The sequence below is a fragment of the Haplochromis burtoni genome, unplaced genomic scaffold (genome assembly GCF_018398535.1).
Source record: "Haplochromis burtoni strain Fernald_Lab_line unplaced genomic scaffold, NCSU_Asbu1 Contig_14, whole genome shotgun sequence".
Lineage (NCBI taxonomy): Eukaryota > Metazoa > Chordata > Actinopteri > Cichliformes > Cichlidae > Haplochromis > Haplochromis burtoni.
The window spans coordinates 495467-514964 of NW_024582375.1; the positions used below are offsets into that span (position 1 = coordinate 495467).

Below are 19498 nucleotides of genomic sequence, written 5' to 3' on the forward strand. Positions count from 1 at the left end.
ACCTTTAACTGAGCCATTCAACTTCTGCGACGAAGATAAGAGAGGGAGAAGATAGCCATATGAAAAAAAGAAAAACACACACACACAAAGAGAAAAGTTACGGGAGCCAGCAGCTACTGTGTACCTCACAATGGCTCTCGCTAAAGTTTGTGTCTCTTCTGATCTTCTCCCAGCTGGACGCCTGCTTTTCAGGCCCTCTCTCCTCTGATCTAACTTCAGACACTGGAGGGCCTTTTGCCAGCCTGCAAACTGTCAAAGTACCCCAGGAATCAAACGCAGTCGCACACTGTCAGGATCAAAGACCCGCAGGTAAACCAGACGAAGATACAGCCACATACAATTGCCACCTAAAAGGGAGGTTTTCATTTTAGAGCTTCTTATTTTGCGTCTGCAGGCAGACACCGTTTCACTTTGCCAAGTGCATCGATTAGAATAAAAGAAAAGAAAAACGAGCGGGCATTTGAAGAGACAACAGAGGCTTCGAGTTAAACCGAGTGTCTCTCAAGGAAACTTTTGGACAAAGAGGGTAGGTTTGTGTTGGAGGAGTATATTCTCAAAGAATCTGCAGAGAACAGATAGATTTTTATAGGATGGTGAAGTGGAACGGGCAGAGAGGGGCGTCACAAATAAATACATAGATTCCAATGTATTTCTCCTCTTCCAGTACGTGTGGCTGTAATGAATGCCTTGTGCAGCTGGAGGTGCTTTCAGTGGTTCTACATCAGATCAGACACTCCACGGGTAAGACCTGGCCTGTCCTGGAGAGATCAAACACCTCATTTCATTTCTTGGCATTTGCTCCGTTCTCCCTGCCTTTTCTCTCCTCCTCTCGTCTGTACCATTGGCCTTGGCTTTGCTGTCTTTTTCTCTGTTTCTGCCAGAGCGCCCTGGGTCATAATCTTCACCCATAAATCTAATGTCGAGTGTCGGCTCTCGCTGAGTTCACTCACACACTGGCATTCCGCACATTCCGCCTGTTGAACAATAACAAGATCAGGGAGAGAAATCCCTACGTCATAAGTAAATCATGGTCATTTGTCAGGTGCATTACATGTTCTTGGAGGCACGGGAGATAATTTGGGCTGATTCGAGCCCTGCAGACATCAAGGAAGAATAAACTTAGAATAATCCAGCTGATATTTAAATTCAGCAGACAGTCTAAATAGATTTAGATCTAAAGCTTTTACTTAATCAGCTGATTAGTTGATTGGCGATTACTGGTAATTTTTAATCAACTACAAAAATAAATACTGTTTATTAGCTTTTATCCGTATTATAAAGCAGCAAGTTGAACATATTTTGGCACTTAGTCTACAGGATGTTGCTGGATAGTTTCTACTGACTAATGCAGGGGCATGTCTTGTGATATACAGTATGTATAAAATTACCATATTAATGTGAGCGTGCACTTCACGCACGCAGTAACAGATTCACGACTGTTTTTTCTATCATATTTTACAGAGATATGTAAAAACGAATCGAACGCTTTTATGGTACTAAATCAGTTAAGACAGTTTGAAGGGGAACATCAGTGCTCAAGTTCCATCCTGAGATATCGTGTTAATGCATCTAACTTCAGACAACAGAGGACTTGTGCCCTCTCTGTTGGTGTGTGAAGGCTCACATAGCCTTAAAATTGTGTTAAGACCCTGATTAAGCGAGAAAGAGAAGAATCTATCTCTACCAGAATAGTTCAGACTCTTTTTTTTTTCTTAAATAATGTTAGGGAATGTGTGTGTGAAAAGGACTATGTACTAACATAACCCGACAGCATCTCTGACGTTTTGACTGAATGCCTAAATTCCCTTTGGATTCATTACAGTATTTGTTTGTTTTTCTGTCATACAGCACATGTCATAGAAATAATCCAACTTACTCATTCTAAGAGTAGAGGAGTTGTACACTGTAACAAATTGCTTTAAAAATGTAAAATAAATAAAAATACAGTAATAATAAAGTAATCTACCATTTTTTGTGTGTTTTGAATACAGTTGAATACTGTAAATGCTGATGTTGATGAGAAAACCACTGTCTTGTGGTATAATTCAGCATCTTTTTCCTTCTAATTAATAATCAGTGTGTTGACTTTAATTGTGGTGAATGTGCTATGTGCGTTCCATTATAATGGGCCATTATCACAACACGCTTACAGTTTTTAATTTGATAGGGACAATGTAGTTTAAGATGATGTGTTGCGTTAAGACTTTGTAGGTTTTTAATAGTTTCCTAATGTCCATACACCCTCCTCCATATGTGATTAATCATATTTAGTGATTAATCACTTCATCTTTGGGGGTTTTTGTTGGGAAAATTTACCACAGCAACATTCCTGTAACCTATGGGAGTTGCGAAAAAGCGAACATCATGTGATAGTTCGAGGAAGACAAGATACTGACTGCATGGTACATGGGCAAGAACATTAAACTGTTCATAGGGAGAACAGTAGGAACACTGAAATAACCATAGAATGACAAGCTGACAGTATTAGAAAGCTTGTACTCTCGACAGAGACTTATTAAAAACAAATACAGTTATTGTTGATATAATATAAAATAACAGTTAAATGCTGGTAAATCTAGATGCCAGTACTTTTCCCGTAATTCTAACAAGGAAATTACCCACAGAGTATCAAAATCAAAAACAAGTCACGGATATCTCATAATAATTATTTTTGAGTGTTATCCTTTTCTTATGAGTTTCTAAAAACACATAGTTGTGTATTTTCACATGTGCTGACATACTCACAGCTTTGGCCTTGTCTGCGAGCAGAGGTGCCTCCTCTCTGGCCCCTCAGACGAGGTTTGGTTTTTGGCTTGATTAACCACTTAGTTCAGTCTCTCAGACACAAGATTGCAGGGAAAAAGCAAGTAATGAAGTGCTTTTGAATTTGCATTCCTGAGAGCTTTCACAGACGCCTTGATTTCAGTCTGCCTTTGCTGTTTGTTCTTTGTCAAGAGATGTCTGCTATTTTAACGGTAACGCGTAACAAGTGTCCATCCAGCCTCCTCCATATTGCTCCCTCATCAACCTAACTGCCATGAATAAACACAATCAACATGCATCTGAAGGGGAATTTGAAGGCTTTTTCTCTTAAATCGTCCCTGATGGGTTGTTCATCATTGTTATCATGCAGATTACAGTGTGACCGTGAATGCAGTGTTGAAGCCCTTTCCATCTGGAACCAAATGCCACAATTTCATAAAGCTGACCGAAAACACTTGTGTGTTTTGTTCTTATATTTCAAGTAGTCCTGATCAGTTATGAACAAACTGTCTCAAGAATATGAAATTAACAGTATTCTGTCTACACTTGAAAGTCAAGCCTTTATTTTTAGTGTCGACCTTGACAACAATATCAAAGTGAGGCAGCATGCTGCATTATCAGCTGGAGTGTAATTTACCTGGTAAGTACTGTGGTTTTGTTGAGAATTTCCAGTAAAAAACCCCTCAAAGTCAGGTATAAAGTAAGTTCTGTTCACCACTTTACACCTTTCACATAAAACTTTAAGACGCTAAGATTAAAGTAACCATCATTATGTCACACAATGACTTGCAAGAATCTGTGATTTTTTTTTTTCCTGTTAGAGTGGCAGAGGGGCAGTTGACGTAAAAGCTTCCCTTTGCACCCCGCTTGAAAAGAGGAAATAGAATTTGGTTTAAATCTGGGGCCCTTTCACTGGCTCGGGCTTCCATGTGTCACACGTCAACAAGCACTTTGACTTGGATAAACTGAAGCTGCACTTGGATATAGAAAAGCTACATAAAATATACCAACGAGACTTTCAACAAAGAGTCCAAACAAACAGGTAAATGAGAATGTTTTCTTTGACAGACACACTAGAATGCAATTAATATTGTGCAGGCTATAATTTTACTTCTATATGTATAATGCGTATCACCTGTTCTTACTGTCATGTGTGATGAAGAGGAAGAATTGTCCTTCACTTCTCCACAAGTAACATCCTGTTTAACAGGAAGTTTGATACTTCCCGGTAGGCAGGTATGTTTTATTGGGTTCTTAAATAAATAGATTTTGTGCTCACGTGTGAGCATAGTGCTGAGAAATGTAAGCAATTTGGATAGACATTATTGAGATATAAACATGTTGCTCATATTTTAAGATTATTGAGTGGTGTCAGCATAATCATTTTACGATAACTCGAATGCTCAACTTTTTCTTACGCAAGGCTCACATTTCTCATATTTCTGAGACGGGACATCTCAGAGATGGTTATGTAACACAATGAGGATATTTTAGTTTGCTGCTATACACTAAAATAATTTGATTCTTCATTATATTCATTTTTATATTCATATTTTAAAAGTAAAGTTAATATTTGGACAAGATAACCATGCTGCATCAAGCCCCACAGCATCCTTTGTTTCCAGTTGCAACCTAACAACAAGTTATTATCGCGTGGGCATGTGGTCTGTTTGTGTATGTTTGTCTGGGTGCCACTTTTAGAAATCAGAATGACACAGCGGGAAAAGTTCCTCATGGGGGACTTCCTCGTTTTCAGTCATCTGATATTATTTACAGTATTTTAAGAAAAACTTCTCTAATCTTGCATCACGGGAATGTTGTTTTTGGAGTGCGTGTGCAGCGTGGGGGCTTGGGGAAGAGAAAAAAAAAGCGTGGAGAGAATGAGCGGTGTGGCAAAGAGTGGGGATGTGTGTAAAAGACTAATGGGACAGTGAGTCACAATGAAGATCAGTGGTAGAGCAGTATGATGAACAGAAATGATCATAAAAGGTATAATTACGAGATTGCATCCAGTTATGTTTGGGGGCTTTTAGCTGTTATTAAAAGGTCAATGACAGAATTCAGTATGACTTTTAATCAAAAATATGAGAAGGTGAAAGAAATTGTGTCAGTGGTGTGTGCAGGGGTGCAGTGTGCAGCACCACAGATGTGTGCAGCGCTGCAATTCCAGTCTATCTTCAAAGGGTGGAGTGCAAATATGGAGTAGCGTGCAGCATTGTGGAAGTGGTACTTTGACATGACTGACTGCACTCATTGCCCTTCATATGTTTTGCAATTTTGAGAAATCATTCTTCTCTGAGTCATGACTTGTCAGTAATGACATTTGAAAACTGACACTCATTCTGCCTTTCAAATATTCTAGGATTTGTTTCTTCTGTTTGTGGGGGCAAAACAGTTTCAAGAAGGAAATAAAAGTTGGGGTTTTTTGTTCTTTCTTTTTAAAGCTTCTGAAGTGAGTAAGTGAGAGCACCACAGCACCACCTTGTGGATAATATGGAAATGACAATTTGGTCTGTTTCACCTCCTCAGAAGCACATATTTCTTTACACATGGTTGTTAAGACTTTGTGAAAAAATATAATCTCGGCTTTGAGAAACAACAAAAATAAGAACAAGAAACCTGGAAGACCAAGCCCAGTATCATGTGGCTTCAAGTAGTAGGCTCTAGGTGCCATTTCTGCAGGCGGTAGACAGATGTATGTAAGAAATGATGGGCTAATGGGATAATGTGCTGGAAGAATGTAAACATTGTCTGCTCTGAGGACTGACTTCAAAGTGAGCCTGTGGCAACCTCCTCTCAGCTGTGGCCCTTGACCGATGAAAAGGGAAGGTGAATGCTCATCCACTCTCAACAGCTTCTTCCTGAATCCGCTCTTTGATGTCACTAAATGGATCTGATTGACACATACAGAACCTCTCTGTTTCCCATCTCTGGAGAGGGGTTGTTTTCGGCAATGCACGAGCATGCTCTAGCATGTGTTTCATCCCCTTTTCTGTTGTTGTTCCTTCATCAGAATTATCATTCTCATCTTTTAGCATTCAGTTTAGCAAGCGTTAGAGAAGAGAAAGTGCTTTAGTTTTAAAAATGTATACTTTTAACTGGAGATCTCATAATTAACGCACATCCTGGCAGTTATTTTGCAGACACATAACAACCACAGGGATGAGTTTGCACAAGTATCAACTTCATGATTCTGTGGTTAAGGGTTAGCCCCAGGTGAGTGTTGTTTTGGTTTATTTATGTGACAAAAATTCCCAGCAGTTTCATATTTGTTAGACAATAAAAGCCGATTCCCCTTTTTCTTTTTCACAAAACCTAATCTGTTTCATAACTATTATTAAATGTACCCACAGAACAACCGTCAAGTCTCTCCATTGACCTTGCATTGACCCCTCTGGTTTTAAGTTTATTTTAGTTAAATTGATTTCGCTATCATCATTTTTGAGCTTCTATATGTCACGTTGTCAGCTAGTGGGACTAATACAGACAAGCATATCTGGGGCTTCTTAACATGTGGCAAACAGTTTTCAGTCACAATTTTGTTTAGGCCTCAAAGATCATATTATATGAGATTAGCTAAATGTAATGTTATTATCATCATCTGAGAGACATGCTGTGAGGTTTAATGAATTCTCAGAGCTTAATGTTTTATAGGTGGACCTCATCACCCAGTGCAGCTTATTAATTTTTTTTTCTTTAATGGAATGAAAACAGAATCATAATAAAGTGACATTGGAATAAATATTGTTGCATGGATCTCAAAACCCTATTTAAGTGACTGCAATCTAACCCAAAATTTGATGACCAGTTAAAACGCACAGGTTTGTAATACCTCGGCTCTTCAGACAAACTGAAAGCCCTCTGTAATAATGACCTCCTACGAGCGGTGTGTGTTTGCTGGCACGATCGGTGATAGAGGCTTGATCTGCAGTGTGTCTGAGCTCTTCATCATTATCTTGGTTCAGTGATTCATGTCTTGGGCACAGAGAACAAAACTCTTGTGGAGGCCTTGTTCCTGACGCAGTGGGATGCTGGGAGTGACAATAAGAGAGAATTAGGGGTGGAAAAAGCAAGTAAATAGGTTCCTAAATACATGGCAGCCCAGTGACAAAGCCCACTGTGGATAAGACGGCGAGCGAGAGAGAGGCAGAAGGTGGGGAGAGAGGCCTTGATGAAAATAAGTAGCGAAGCTCAAAGGGAGGCAAGGCTTGAGCGGATTGGAGGTGATGATGAGTGAAGAGCTGCACAAAGTAGTACATCTATGGGATAGGTTTTAATGAGGCAGACGTCCGTGTGTGTGTGTATGTGTGTGTATGTTTTCTCATCTGTGACACAGACACTCAGAAAATCCTCAGCAATGATACTCCTAACTTCCTGCCTCAACATGGGTGGGTAAAGGTTTGTGTGTGCAACATGGACACAGAGACAGTTATGATTTAAAAGAGATTATTTGATTATCGGGGTCATGATCAAAGTAGTCGATTAATAACGTAGACTGAATATAAAAGATGGACAAGGGTTTCAACTTTTAGAACAGTTCCTACCTGAGCATCTTCAAGTTGTACCGTTTTTTATGGTACAAAGTTTGAACATATAATGAGTGCTGTCATATTTTAGCTTGGAAACAATCTGATATTAGCTTCACATATCAGATTGTCTTCAGGTAAAACAATCTGATAAAAAAAATTTTTGAACGTGAATATCTTAAAACTATTAAAGATAAAAGCCAGAAGCTTTCACTGGTCTTTCTTACCATTAATCGGGATCTAGCATTTGAGACCGAGCCATCAATGTAATGTCAGATTACTGGCTTGTTAAAATATGAAAAAAAAAAAAAGTCCCCCATTCCTTCAAAGTCCCGTATTTGATCACACATTAATGAAAAACGTCAAATTGCAAAAGACAACTAGTGACGATATCTGAATGGGATGTAGTTGAATTACACAATGCTGAAAAATGTAGGATGTAGAATACTTTTTAACGGAAATTCTTAGTCACAAAAATGAAGAAAATGCTATTTGCATGTAATTCTCATGCTTAGATAGGATTGAGCAAATATCAGAAGCCGTACCAGAAAAACGAAAATATCAGAACATAGTCTATCCCAAATAGAAGAACATTATGGAATCTTTATTTTTTAAGACCTACTCTACCTATATAATCTTGAGACCAACTGCCCCGAGAAAGTCTGATAATTCAGAATAAAATATACTGAGAGGACAAAAAAAATTATATATTTAACAAAATTATCTTCTCAGTTATAACTAGAATAGTTAACACAGTGTGTGGAAAAAGGCCTTAAAGTGGGCAGACTGACCCTTTCCCCCAAAATGTATTTGATATATGAAGGAAAAATTTCACAACAACCATTATGAAAGTTTTCTAACATAAAATTTTTTATGTAAATTGGAGATGGTTGAGCTTGGTTTGGTTGATAGATGGAATCACTGTAGAAAAAGGTCATGCATTAAATATGCATTCTTTATAATTTCCCCTGCGTAAAAAACAAGTCCACTTTCAGTATATCAAATTCTCTGTGGAAACTACCTCGCTCATAGACTAGAAGCTTTCTCCAATACAGCGTGATGTACGTTTTGTAAATTTAGGAAAAAAAAAGATTGTAAAGGAGTGCTTAACTGGACACACTGCGAATGGTAAGACAGTGCCGTTAATGGGAAGGAGGATCTGTATGTAGGAAATGAAACACTGTTGAACCATGTGTGAAATAAATGAAGAAATGAAATGAAATGAAAGAATGTCGAGTGTACTTGGTTTTTCTCCTCACTGTGAGGGTGAGTCCACAAACTAATGATAGCATCACAATGGCTATGGCCATCTTTTATATACAGACTGTGTTTGATTACTAAAACTCTGATGCAGTTCAATTCAGTTCAAGTTAGTTTTTCAAACGGTGCAGTTCACATCAACAGTCAAGGTGCTTTATACTACAAATCCCTTCAATATTGGAGGGAAAACCCCAACAATTCAGCAATTCCCTATGAGCAAGGCCTTGGCTAAAGTGGTAAGGATAAAACTCCCTTTTGACAGGAAGCAACCACAGACACAGCCCAGGTTCAGGAAGTGGCAGCCATCGGTGGATGGACTGGAAGGGCATAGCAGGAGAGCACAAAAACATAACTAAATTTGACTTAATCAAGATCAAGATAAAAACTAGTCACTCATGACAGATAAAAAGGTCATCTGTCATCTACAGAGAATGGCACCAGGCCTGTAACCTAATGAAAAGAGATGTAACCCCTGTAGTGCTGCTGCTTGTTGTTTTTCAGTGACCCCCGTGGCTTAGTTTAACTGTAGTCGGTGTCTTCAGAGCAGCAGGAGACCTTTAATACTGGTGTTAGTTCTCAGTTGCAACAAAAGCAAATCAAAAGGCTCAATTAGGGGTAACACTTGTTAAACAAGCAAGGGGTCATAAGATGGTTGTCTCATGAGATCAGGACGTCACAGTCACACTGTTTATAGTGTTGCATGGTCATTCAACGTGTAACTTTTAATGAGCCATGTTAACTAGGGTAACGTAATTAAAGAGGGTGAGCAAACACAGGATGCTATGTGGTTGCGTTTTGTCTTAGAAATCTCAGATTAAGGTAAATGAATAAAAAGGAAAATGAATGAATAAGGTAAATTCATTCAAATAATCCATGTTGGTCTATAATAGTGCAAGAATGAGACGCAACCTGGATTCAAAGGAAGGAAGACAAAAAACATATTCAGTCTGTGCTTTTAAAATATACATTTTTAAAAGAAATCAGTTAAATTATTATCCTCCCTTTCTCCAACTGATTCATTATATTGTAATGTAAGGGGAATATTAGAGTAAATGATAAAATGGTTATTACAGGCACAAACTGTACCCCTGTTGATATGACATGCATCTAGCCACATATGACTGTAGTAACTGTATGGCAATTTAAAGGCAGCTGCAGTTTCTCACACACAGTGCTTTCACACATTTGGGAAAAAGTTGGGCTGTTGTGTAAAATATAAATAAAAAAAAAGGTTGCAAATCTCATATACCCAGATTTTATTCACAATATAACATAGAAAAACTGTTTAAACTGAGAAAATGTATCACTTAAAGAAAAACATGTTGAATTTGATTGCAGAATCACATTTTTAAAAATTTGACACAGCTTTTTGGAGATTGTTTTTTCAAGAAATAGTAATATTTCACAGTATAAACATTTGATACATGTTCTATTGTAAATTATGGATTTATGAGATTTGCAGATGTTGCATTTTTTGAATCTACATTTTACACAGCATTCCAATATTTTGGGATTTGGTTTTATAATGTCTTGAAACTGTGAATACTGGCATTAAACATTCACTTAAGAAGACAGGCAGTGATACTGTGTTTCACTTCCAGCCATCCATTTGATCTAAATGTGCACTTTATGAATTAGTAATGGAGTAGGGATAACTGGGTGACAAAAGGTTTGTTGAGTGGCATTGCCATCCCCACAAAACACTTAGTTAATTGTTAATTAAGAAAGATGCCTTGCTCATGGCCTAACAGAGAGGCCCACAAACCACAGACAAAGACTCACACTAAACCCACACAAACAAACCACTTGTTCCAGATGACCATTTTTGCAGGAATGCAGCTAGGTGGACAAAACCCTTTCTCTACATTTACAAAAACCTGTTTTCTCATGGCGGGCCTACGTCATCTACACGGTTTTACACGGTGCATAGAAGTGCCTGGCAGATTCTGCGATGTTGGCTTCAGAATAAAAGGCAATTAAGCACTGTTTGCACTGTGCTTAGACAGCCATATGCCTAGCTAATTAACCTCCCACATAATAAGGAGGGAAGGAAGAAGACACTGCAAGATTATAATCGCGCACATCCTTCGAGTCTCTCACCCTTCCCCGTCTTTGTGTTCAATCAGTTCTGCTTGCTGTTCTGCTGTAATAAATGCTCTCTTATTTTGCATGTATTCTGTGTTACTACTCCTCTATGACAGCTAATTTGCACTCAGATATTGTAATTTTGATATGAAGTGCTTACTTACCTCCACATTTGCACCCTTGCTTGGCTCCCCCTCAGGATCATCGGCTATTGTCGACTTCTCCCCATCTAACCTACTTCTGGGCTCGTCTCCCTAGTCTGTTTCCGCGAGGACCAATCACCTTTATTTTAGAGTGGAACATTTTAATTTCTTTCATGTCACCAGTGATTCTCCATGTTAGACATCTTCTTGAATCTTTTGAAGGCAAAAAATAAAAATAACTCCAAGAAAGTGAGATTTCTTTTCCCAACCAGTTAAAACATAGTTTCAGACTTTTTAAGCACAGCACTCTGTAAAAGTCTTGAATAACCCCTCTTTTATCTATATTTTACTTTCTAGGAGTCAGACTTTCTTATAATAATTTTAAAGGGGTTTTGAGAAATAGTTCATTTCCAGTCCTTGTACCTGACCATTTTTAGGGGAATGGTCAAGCCACTTAGCACTGTCCCGTGAATCATTCAAGCATAAAAAGGCCGCTCACTCAAGTGATGAGCCAGTGTTGTGTCAACACAAAACAGACAACTTAGCAAAGAACTGTATCACACTGTATCTTTATTCATTTTGTTACCAGCAGCCTGTCTCAAAAACACATAATTTCTTCCAATTTCTTTAGTTGAAATGCCAAGGATTACACAGTTGACAGGCATAATACAGCATTTTTGCACCAACAAGGTAATTCACAAACAGCTATTAGCTGAGAACTTGGCATATCTCAGCATGGTGGGAAATGTGTCTTTAAAAAATCTGAGGAAATTGAACAAGTGGAGGACAAAAGATGAAGTGTCAGCCCCATAAAACAACTGACAGCTGATGAACGAAATCTGAAAGTCATGTCTTTAAGAAATCGGGGGGGAAAAAAATTCCAATAAAGACCTGACACAGGTCCCAAGAGATGCATCTGGCTTTCTGTTTGTCCAACTATTGTTAACTGAAGCTTCATTAGAAGTGGTCCCTGTGGAAAGGTGGCTGTGAAGAAGACATTCTTAAGGAGAAAATTCTTAGGTTTTCCAAATTAAACAAGAACTGCACTGGACATTTGTGGCAAGAGGGCTATCTGTAAAACACACTGGAGACTCTCTCATGGTTTGGGACTGCATTTCAGCCTGCAGCATTGGAGATCTTGTCAAAACTGATGGAATCACGAACTCATCAGCATTAGATTTTGATCCACAGTGCAATACAGTCTGGAAAGGATTTGATTGGCAAAAACTTCATTTTTCAGCATTTTTTTTACTGCCAATCCAGTAAAAGCATACCTGGATAGAAATTGACTATCAGTCATGGATTGGCCTCCCTAAAACCCAGACCTCAGCATTATTGAAGCTGTGTGTGGAACTTCTTAGCAGCGAAGAGACCAAAAGGTAAGAAGGTCTTTAAATGTCCTTCAAGAAGCCTGGAGAAGCATTCCTGAACACTCCGTAAAGAAATGAGAAGAAAGTTAAAGTGTCTAAGAGAGTTCAGGCTGTGTTGAAGAATAAATGTGGTCACAGCAAATATTGACGTGTAAAACTGTTTTTGTCTTGTATACTGTATTTGCATATACGTTTGCATGTTTTGATCAACTGCTGCATGTGTTTCCATCTTCCTAGCAAAATATAAAGAAATGAAGAGGTGCACAGTAACGTATTAAGTGATAAATAGAGTTAAGTTAGAAAAATCTAATGTGTTTGCCTCTGTCTGGCACTGCTAATAGATCTTTAATGTCTTGGTTTCCAGCAAGTAAAATAATAAATATAATAATAAAAGAAAATACAATAGGCCTGCTATTTGCCTAATAGGCCCCTTGCCATTTTCAATGGCTGATAATATTAACAATTAAATATAAAAGGCTGGTTGAAATAAATGTTTTATTCCAATCAAAATTGCTTTTGATTTTATACATCAACTGATTCTGCTTTGGCCACAGCCTCAGAGATGCTTTCATCTGGGGCATGCTGCTTGTTGTTATTTCAGTCGTACAAGTAATCACGTTTGCTCGTCTATTCACTCGTTAATGGAAATACTAAACGTTTTATGGAATTAAACCTTTAGTAAATCAAATGTGGAGCCATTTAGTCATTTCACAAATAAACTCAAGTAAGTTACTATTGTTCCTGAACTCAATACATTTGAGGGAATCCTGTAAGTGGATGCAATTAAGTTCTCAAATCTGATGGGAGACAGCAAGGCTCCCAGACAGAAACAAACAAAAAAAGACACTAAGGAAGTAGTAGTATTAGCAGTTGTAGTAGTAAAGTTAGTGACCTTTTTGCATAACCACTTATGTGAATGAGGCAAGTGAATTGTGAAGGACAGCTGTTCTGCTAAATGCCTAAAGTCTCCTACAAGTTGTTTCCACGTGATAGATACATCCCACTGTGACTGATGTGTGCTAATGTAGTTGGAAATTATTCCTCTAATGTCTTTAAGGAAAACGCCCTACTTTCAAGATTAACAGCATGTTAGACTTTGGTAACTAATCAGCTGGAGTCTATAGCTGTCTAAAAAAAAAAACCCTGCTGATTTACTAACGAATATAAACTCATGCAAACACAGGCCCCAAATCCAACAGTGCAGCCACTTTCTGCCCTCTTGCTTCCCTTTCTTTAACAAGATATTTGCTGAGAAATTCAAGTATAAATCATGATTTAATAAGGATAATGTAACAATTTCATTACAAGAATTGGTTAATTTGCTGACTAATTGTTATTTCCTTTTTTTCCTTAGATCCAGTTTTGGGTTGTTCGAAAATGTTCCAGTCGCGCTCCAGTCCAGACAACCAGTGCATAATTAGTGGACAGGGTTTATATGATTCTGAGCCACATCCACATTGGCCTCAGTTCTGCCCCCCTCATCCCAGTGGCGCCATCCGTAATGCTCGCTCCCAGAGTCCCTATGGTGAAGTCTACACCAGGCCACCAGCTCCATTTTGGAGGCAGTCCAAAAACATGTGGAAGGTAGGTTATGAGTTATGAGGTTATGAGATCATCAAATACCACTGAAACATTATTAAATATGATAAATACAACTGACTGAAAGAAGAGATTTGTGGCGCTTTGCTGAACAGATATCAAGGACTGTCAATAAAATACAGAGAATTATTTGAAAAAGGTGATGTGGCAGAGTTTAATTAATTTCAACTCAGTGCTGTGCCACTGAAACGACTTGCTAATGAGAGTGAATATTATTGATTGTAATATGGCGGAGGTTTACCTTCATGACCAGAACCTACAATGTACACTAGCAACCAATGACAGGCACGATCGGTATCTGTTAGCAATCAGAATCCCGTTATATGGGGTTTAGGTACAGATATCAGAAGGAAATACAAAAATACAAATGAGTACAATCAATGAAAAAAAATCACAATTATATTCACAATAGAACATTAATCTCAAATGTTTAAACTTAGGAATGTCCCATAAAAATTTATTTTGAATTTGATGTCAAAAATCATCTCTAAAAAAAGTCGGGATGGAGTAAATAAACAGTTAGAAAAGCCAAAAGAACATTTTGGAACTCATTAGGTTGATGCGAGCGTCTTAGTAGGTTCACTAATTTGTAAAAAACTGTGTCTACAATTTGTCGAATAATTTAAGATGAATTTTCTTAACTTAGAATTTAAAGACTTTGATGATCTCATCATATAACATACATAATATTGTCAAAAGATTCTGAGAATCTGGAGAAATCTCTGTGTGCAGACAATTGGTAAATAAAATCTAAATAAGATGCCTCATGATCTTTGGGCCCTCAAGCAGCACTTCATTAAAAACAGGCATGATTCTATCATGGAAATCACTGCATGAACTCAGTTCCCCGTGACATCCAGAAATAAAGGTTAAAGCTTTACCATGCAGAGAAGACGTATGACATAGTTTTAGTGGCATTTCTGTGCCCACTGAAATGCATTAGCGGCATTCCTTATCTTCTCTGGGCCAAAGCTCATTTCAAATGGATGGAGATAAATGGCTTAAATGCTCTCTGTTCAGACAAATCAGTTTTTGGAATTTGTTTTTGGAAATCATGGCTACCATGTCCTCTGGACTCAAGAGGCCCTGTCCCAACTTTTAAAGATGTGATGCTGCCATCAAATTCAAAATTAATTAAATTAATTAAATCTATCTATCTATCTATCTATCTATCTATCTATCTATCTATCTATCTATCTATCTATGGTATCTGCCATATCCTTGTTTGTTTTTTGTTTTTTTTGGTGCATTCCTCTCCCTTTGTTTTTCTCTGTCACTTTACATTACATTACACTAATGGTGAGGAAATAAAACTGTGACCTGGGCATAAACAATTAACACCTGTAGCTACAAAGACTAACAATGTGTGTTTTTTCTTATTCACACACTGCGCTAATAGCCCATATATCACCACAGGTATTTAATTACTGAACTGTCAGGTTAAAAAAATGTTGTCACATGTATAATTACGAAGCTCTATGTAATGCATCAACTGACATAAATTTAGAATGCAATCAGGTCGTAAACACAGAGGGGACTCTCCTGGTGAACCTCCTCTTGCCTGCCACATGTAAATACCAATGAAACGTTACTCTCTTTTCATCAAAGCTATTTAGAGGCCTTTGAAAAGGTCAACAAAACTGTGTCTCACAGTAAAGATGACTGTGGAAGAAATGCTTATTTGCTGGATATATTTTTTTACTGATAATAATCGTTTCTTAGTATTTGCTAATAATATATAATATATACTAGCCTATTTGTGACTATTTGTGGCTGTTGTTCACACATGGCAAGAACCATTTGAATGATCCAAGTTTTAGGGGTCACTTCCTTGATATTTTGTCTCTGGATATTGTTGCCAGATTGTCCAAGGAACTCCAAAAACCACACACACAATGTGCTGACAGCTCACTGAGCCATAACTGGCTTCTGCAATTACTGTATGCCACTGAAAATATGCATAATTTGGGTATTCATATCATGTACTGTTGCATATGTGTGTATTTTCTTAGATTGCACAAAGATTGCATGCGTCGTCTAGGACCATTTATTTTCCTGCTTTGCTTTGATGCAAAAAGTAAGGCTGAATTTTGGATGTTTGGGATGTGTTAGGGGGGTATTGTGAAAAGAGTCAAATGACTCCCAGATCGGCTGGAGTCGTCTCTTGGCTTTGGGGAGGTAAGTTCTGCAAGGGATGCATGAATCAGACTTTTAGAGGAGGAGGAACGGAAAACATCAGATGGATGACTAGTAGACTTCAAAGCATTGTTGGAGCATGTTTTTCACTTCAGTGGGAGTCCTTTCATGTGCTAAAGTTTCTCTGATGTGTGATGTGTGTGTTTGTGTACATGCACAAATACTTGCGGGTGTTTGTGAGTTGATGTCTGCCTCAAGGTAAAAGCTAGCCCTTTCACTAGTGGCTAGGTAGAGTCAGGTAACTTCCTTCTAATTAAAAGAACTACTTAGTTGAGTCTATCTATCTATCTATCTATCTATCTATCTATCTATCTATCTATCTATCTATCTATCTATCTATCTATCTATCTATCTATCTAAATACATATATAAATGTATATTGTTAATTAGGCAAATACCAAACTGAATGAATGTTTTTTACTTACACACTGAATTTCTCTCTACACTAATTATATTGGCATTAAAACTATATATAATTTCAGTCAAACAGCTAGCCCATATTGTCTACTGCAAGTGAATCTCACTATACAACCAACAACACAAACATTGTTTGTCTAATATTCACGGCAGGGCATTTGAGTCAGTGAGGAAACACAAAAAAACCTTCAGTGTGTTGCTGGGTGTGTAATGAATTAATGCAGCAGTCCCCAACCCCGGGGCCTCGGACCAGTACCGGTCCGTGAGTCGTTTGGTACCGGGCCGCGAGAGTTGAGGCTCGGGTGTGAAATGTATGGTTTTCAGGGTTTTCAGCGTTATTTTGTTATCGTTTTTATCGTTAACTCGGTTTTCCTGGGTCTTTTCACGTGTGTTATGAATAAATCTTCTTTTTTTCGGTACCCGTACTGGTTTTATTTTGTTGTATTTATCCGCGACACCTTAAAGGCCGGTCCGTGAAAATATTGTTGGGCATAAACCGGTCCGTGGCGCAAAAAAGGTTGGGGACCACTGAATTAATGGATAAAATTAAATGAAGATTCCTCAATTTGCAAACGTTGCAGATTTCTAAATCAGATCGATTCCACACTGGAAAAGTATTTCTTGTTCCACCTAGAAGGTCAGCTACAACTGCCAGCTGCCTCAGCCATGTCTAGAAACCGGTCAGTAAACCATTGCTAAAAAAGAGTTAATATGGAAAAATGTGTATCCTCCAACTGGTTGGTGAGTGGTTGCTGGAGGTTGACATACAGCGCTGCAACAAAACCTCCTTGTGATTGCTTTGGTCCCTAGCAGTTGCTCCTAGTTTGTATAAAGGACAAAGACTTATTTGCAAACATTGGCCTAAAACTGGGGTGGCACGGTGGCACGGTGGTTAGCACTGTTGCCGCACAGCAAGAAGGTCCTGAGTTCAATTCCACCATCAGGCCGGGGTCTTTCTGTGTGGAGTTTGCATGTTCTCCCCGTGTTTGCGTGGGTTCCCTCCGGGTACTCCGGCGTCCTCCCACCGTCCAAAGACATGCAGCTTGTGGGGATAGGTTAATTGGAAAATCCAAATTGTCACTAGGTGTGAATGTGCGAGTGAGTGTGAATGGTTGTCTGTCCTTATGTGTTAGCCCTGCGACAGACTGGCGACCTGTCCAGGGTGTACCCCGCCTCTCGCCCCATGACAGCTGGGATAGGCTCCAGCGCCCCCCGCGACCCTGGAAAGGATAAGCGAATGGATGGATGGAATGGATGGCCTAAAACTGGCTTAGCAGTAGTGAAACTGAAATGTGTGACACAAACTGGAAGTAGAGACCCTTTGCCTTCAATGCATAAGTTGCACCTTTTGAAATGTGTTGGTTTTAAGGTAACGTTTCCTTTGAAGGTGAATGTTCTTCATTTCTGGTTTGTGCTGCACTTTTATAAGTTTCACTACCGCTCCATGATTCCTTCGTGAGTATATACAGACAATTCACTTTCTTCCATGCAAAACAAAGGCAGAATGTGGCAATCTGCTTGTGACCGAAGCAATCATAAGGAGGTTTTTAGTGCAACGCTGTCTTTGTGACTGAATGAAATGAAACGAACTAACAAAGCATTTAAGGTAGAAAAGAAATAAGGACTTAGTTAAGATTGAAGTGAGGGCTGAAAGGAGAAGAATCAGAAGAAGAAAGATAGAAAAAAATGTATCAGGGCAACAAGGACATTAACAGGCCAAAGCATGAGAGAGCAGCAGTGATGGGTGTAGACCACCCATCTGGACTGGCTCAGCGCCTGGGCTGGCCCGGGTTAGCCCACAGGACTGGATGTATGCATGAGTGAAGAAACAGAGGTCCTATGCAATAATTCAAAGAGATGAATCAAGGCATCGGAAATATTAAACATATAAATGAAAACAGACATATTTCCTGCATTGACTCTGTGAACCTGGAATAACCGAGAGTCCCTTAAACTAGAATTAAACTTCACAACTATGAAATAAAATAATAGTAAGCATGTAGTTGAATCATCTTTCAGTTAGTAGGCATAAAAGAAAGAAAAAATTGTGTATTTTTTGCACTGGGGGAAAGAAAAGTAACAGTTTATTTTACCATTTCTGTCATTTTGTACACCATAAAATAGTTCATTAAAGAGTCATGTACATAATTAGAACACATTTTCTGTTTATGATGTGAGAATAGACTTCGAATTCATCATTTAAAAGTTGTTACGTTGAGTCAAACACAGGCTGAGGGTAAAGACTAAAGTTTTATATGTGCATTTCCTGATTAGATCTGTACATAAAAATTCTAATTATCAAATATCAACTAGAGGTATTCAGGCTTTTTTATGGCCAGACCAATTGTGCAGCTTTTTGGCTTCTTCATTATGCTCAACAGAGTCAGATTTACACAGTATACTGTAAATAAAATTAGCTAATCAAATAAAGCCTCGGTTTTAAATCCTGTTTTCTCTAAGACAGTTATCCTCACAGAGACAACAGTTTCCTTGTCTCTCATATTTAAATCAGTCCGTCTAAAGCAGGACTACACACAGGTAAAGTACTGTAATTTTATCTTTTTTTTGTACATTTCATGACCGCAAATACTAAAGTGAAATTGGATTTTCTACTCACTAACAAAGCTATGAGTGAAAGGGAGAAGTTCTCCTTACACCCAAACTGAGACACACAGTTTAATGACCATGAAAAAAACTGTCAAATATTAAAATATGTAACAGTGATGCTATTACAACAGTAGCACAGAGTTAATATTAAAAGTTTCCTTGTAATTACAAACCTGGTTTAATGCATACTCACAGATACAGATGAGCTCAAATTGACATATAATTATTTTTATAAACCAAAATAGAATATATTTGTTGTTTCTTTCAAATTGCTTATGAGTAAAAGTATTTTTTCTTCTTCTTTTTTCTGCATTATTTAGTGATGAAATTGCTATCTTTGTGATATTTTTCCCACAGAGGTATTTTCCCTGACCTTTTCTGATATAAAAGAGCTCTAAGACACTAATAGGATTAGACAAGAATGACCCTCTAAATGCTTCACATTCATTTCTTCAGTGTTTCACACTGAAAATAACTAACTCCAGCTTGTGCAACACACACACACACACACACACACACACACACACACACA

General features: G+C 38.2%; 1 protein-coding gene across 1 annotated transcript in view; it reads left to right on the top strand.

Moving 5' to 3' along the window:
• The first annotated feature begins 3688 nt into the window (after positions 1–3688).
• The window catches only part of tfec (transcription factor EC), a 45615-nt gene continuing 29805 nt past the window's right edge, over positions 3689–19498 (top strand). The window contains exons 1-2 of the mRNA XM_014329419.2: positions 3689–3805; positions 13502–13731. Coding sequence (XP_014184905.1) covers positions 13525–13731 — 207 coding nt within the window. The 5' untranslated portion in view covers positions 3689–3805; positions 13502–13524. The remainder of the gene's footprint in view (positions 3806–13501; positions 13732–19498) is intronic.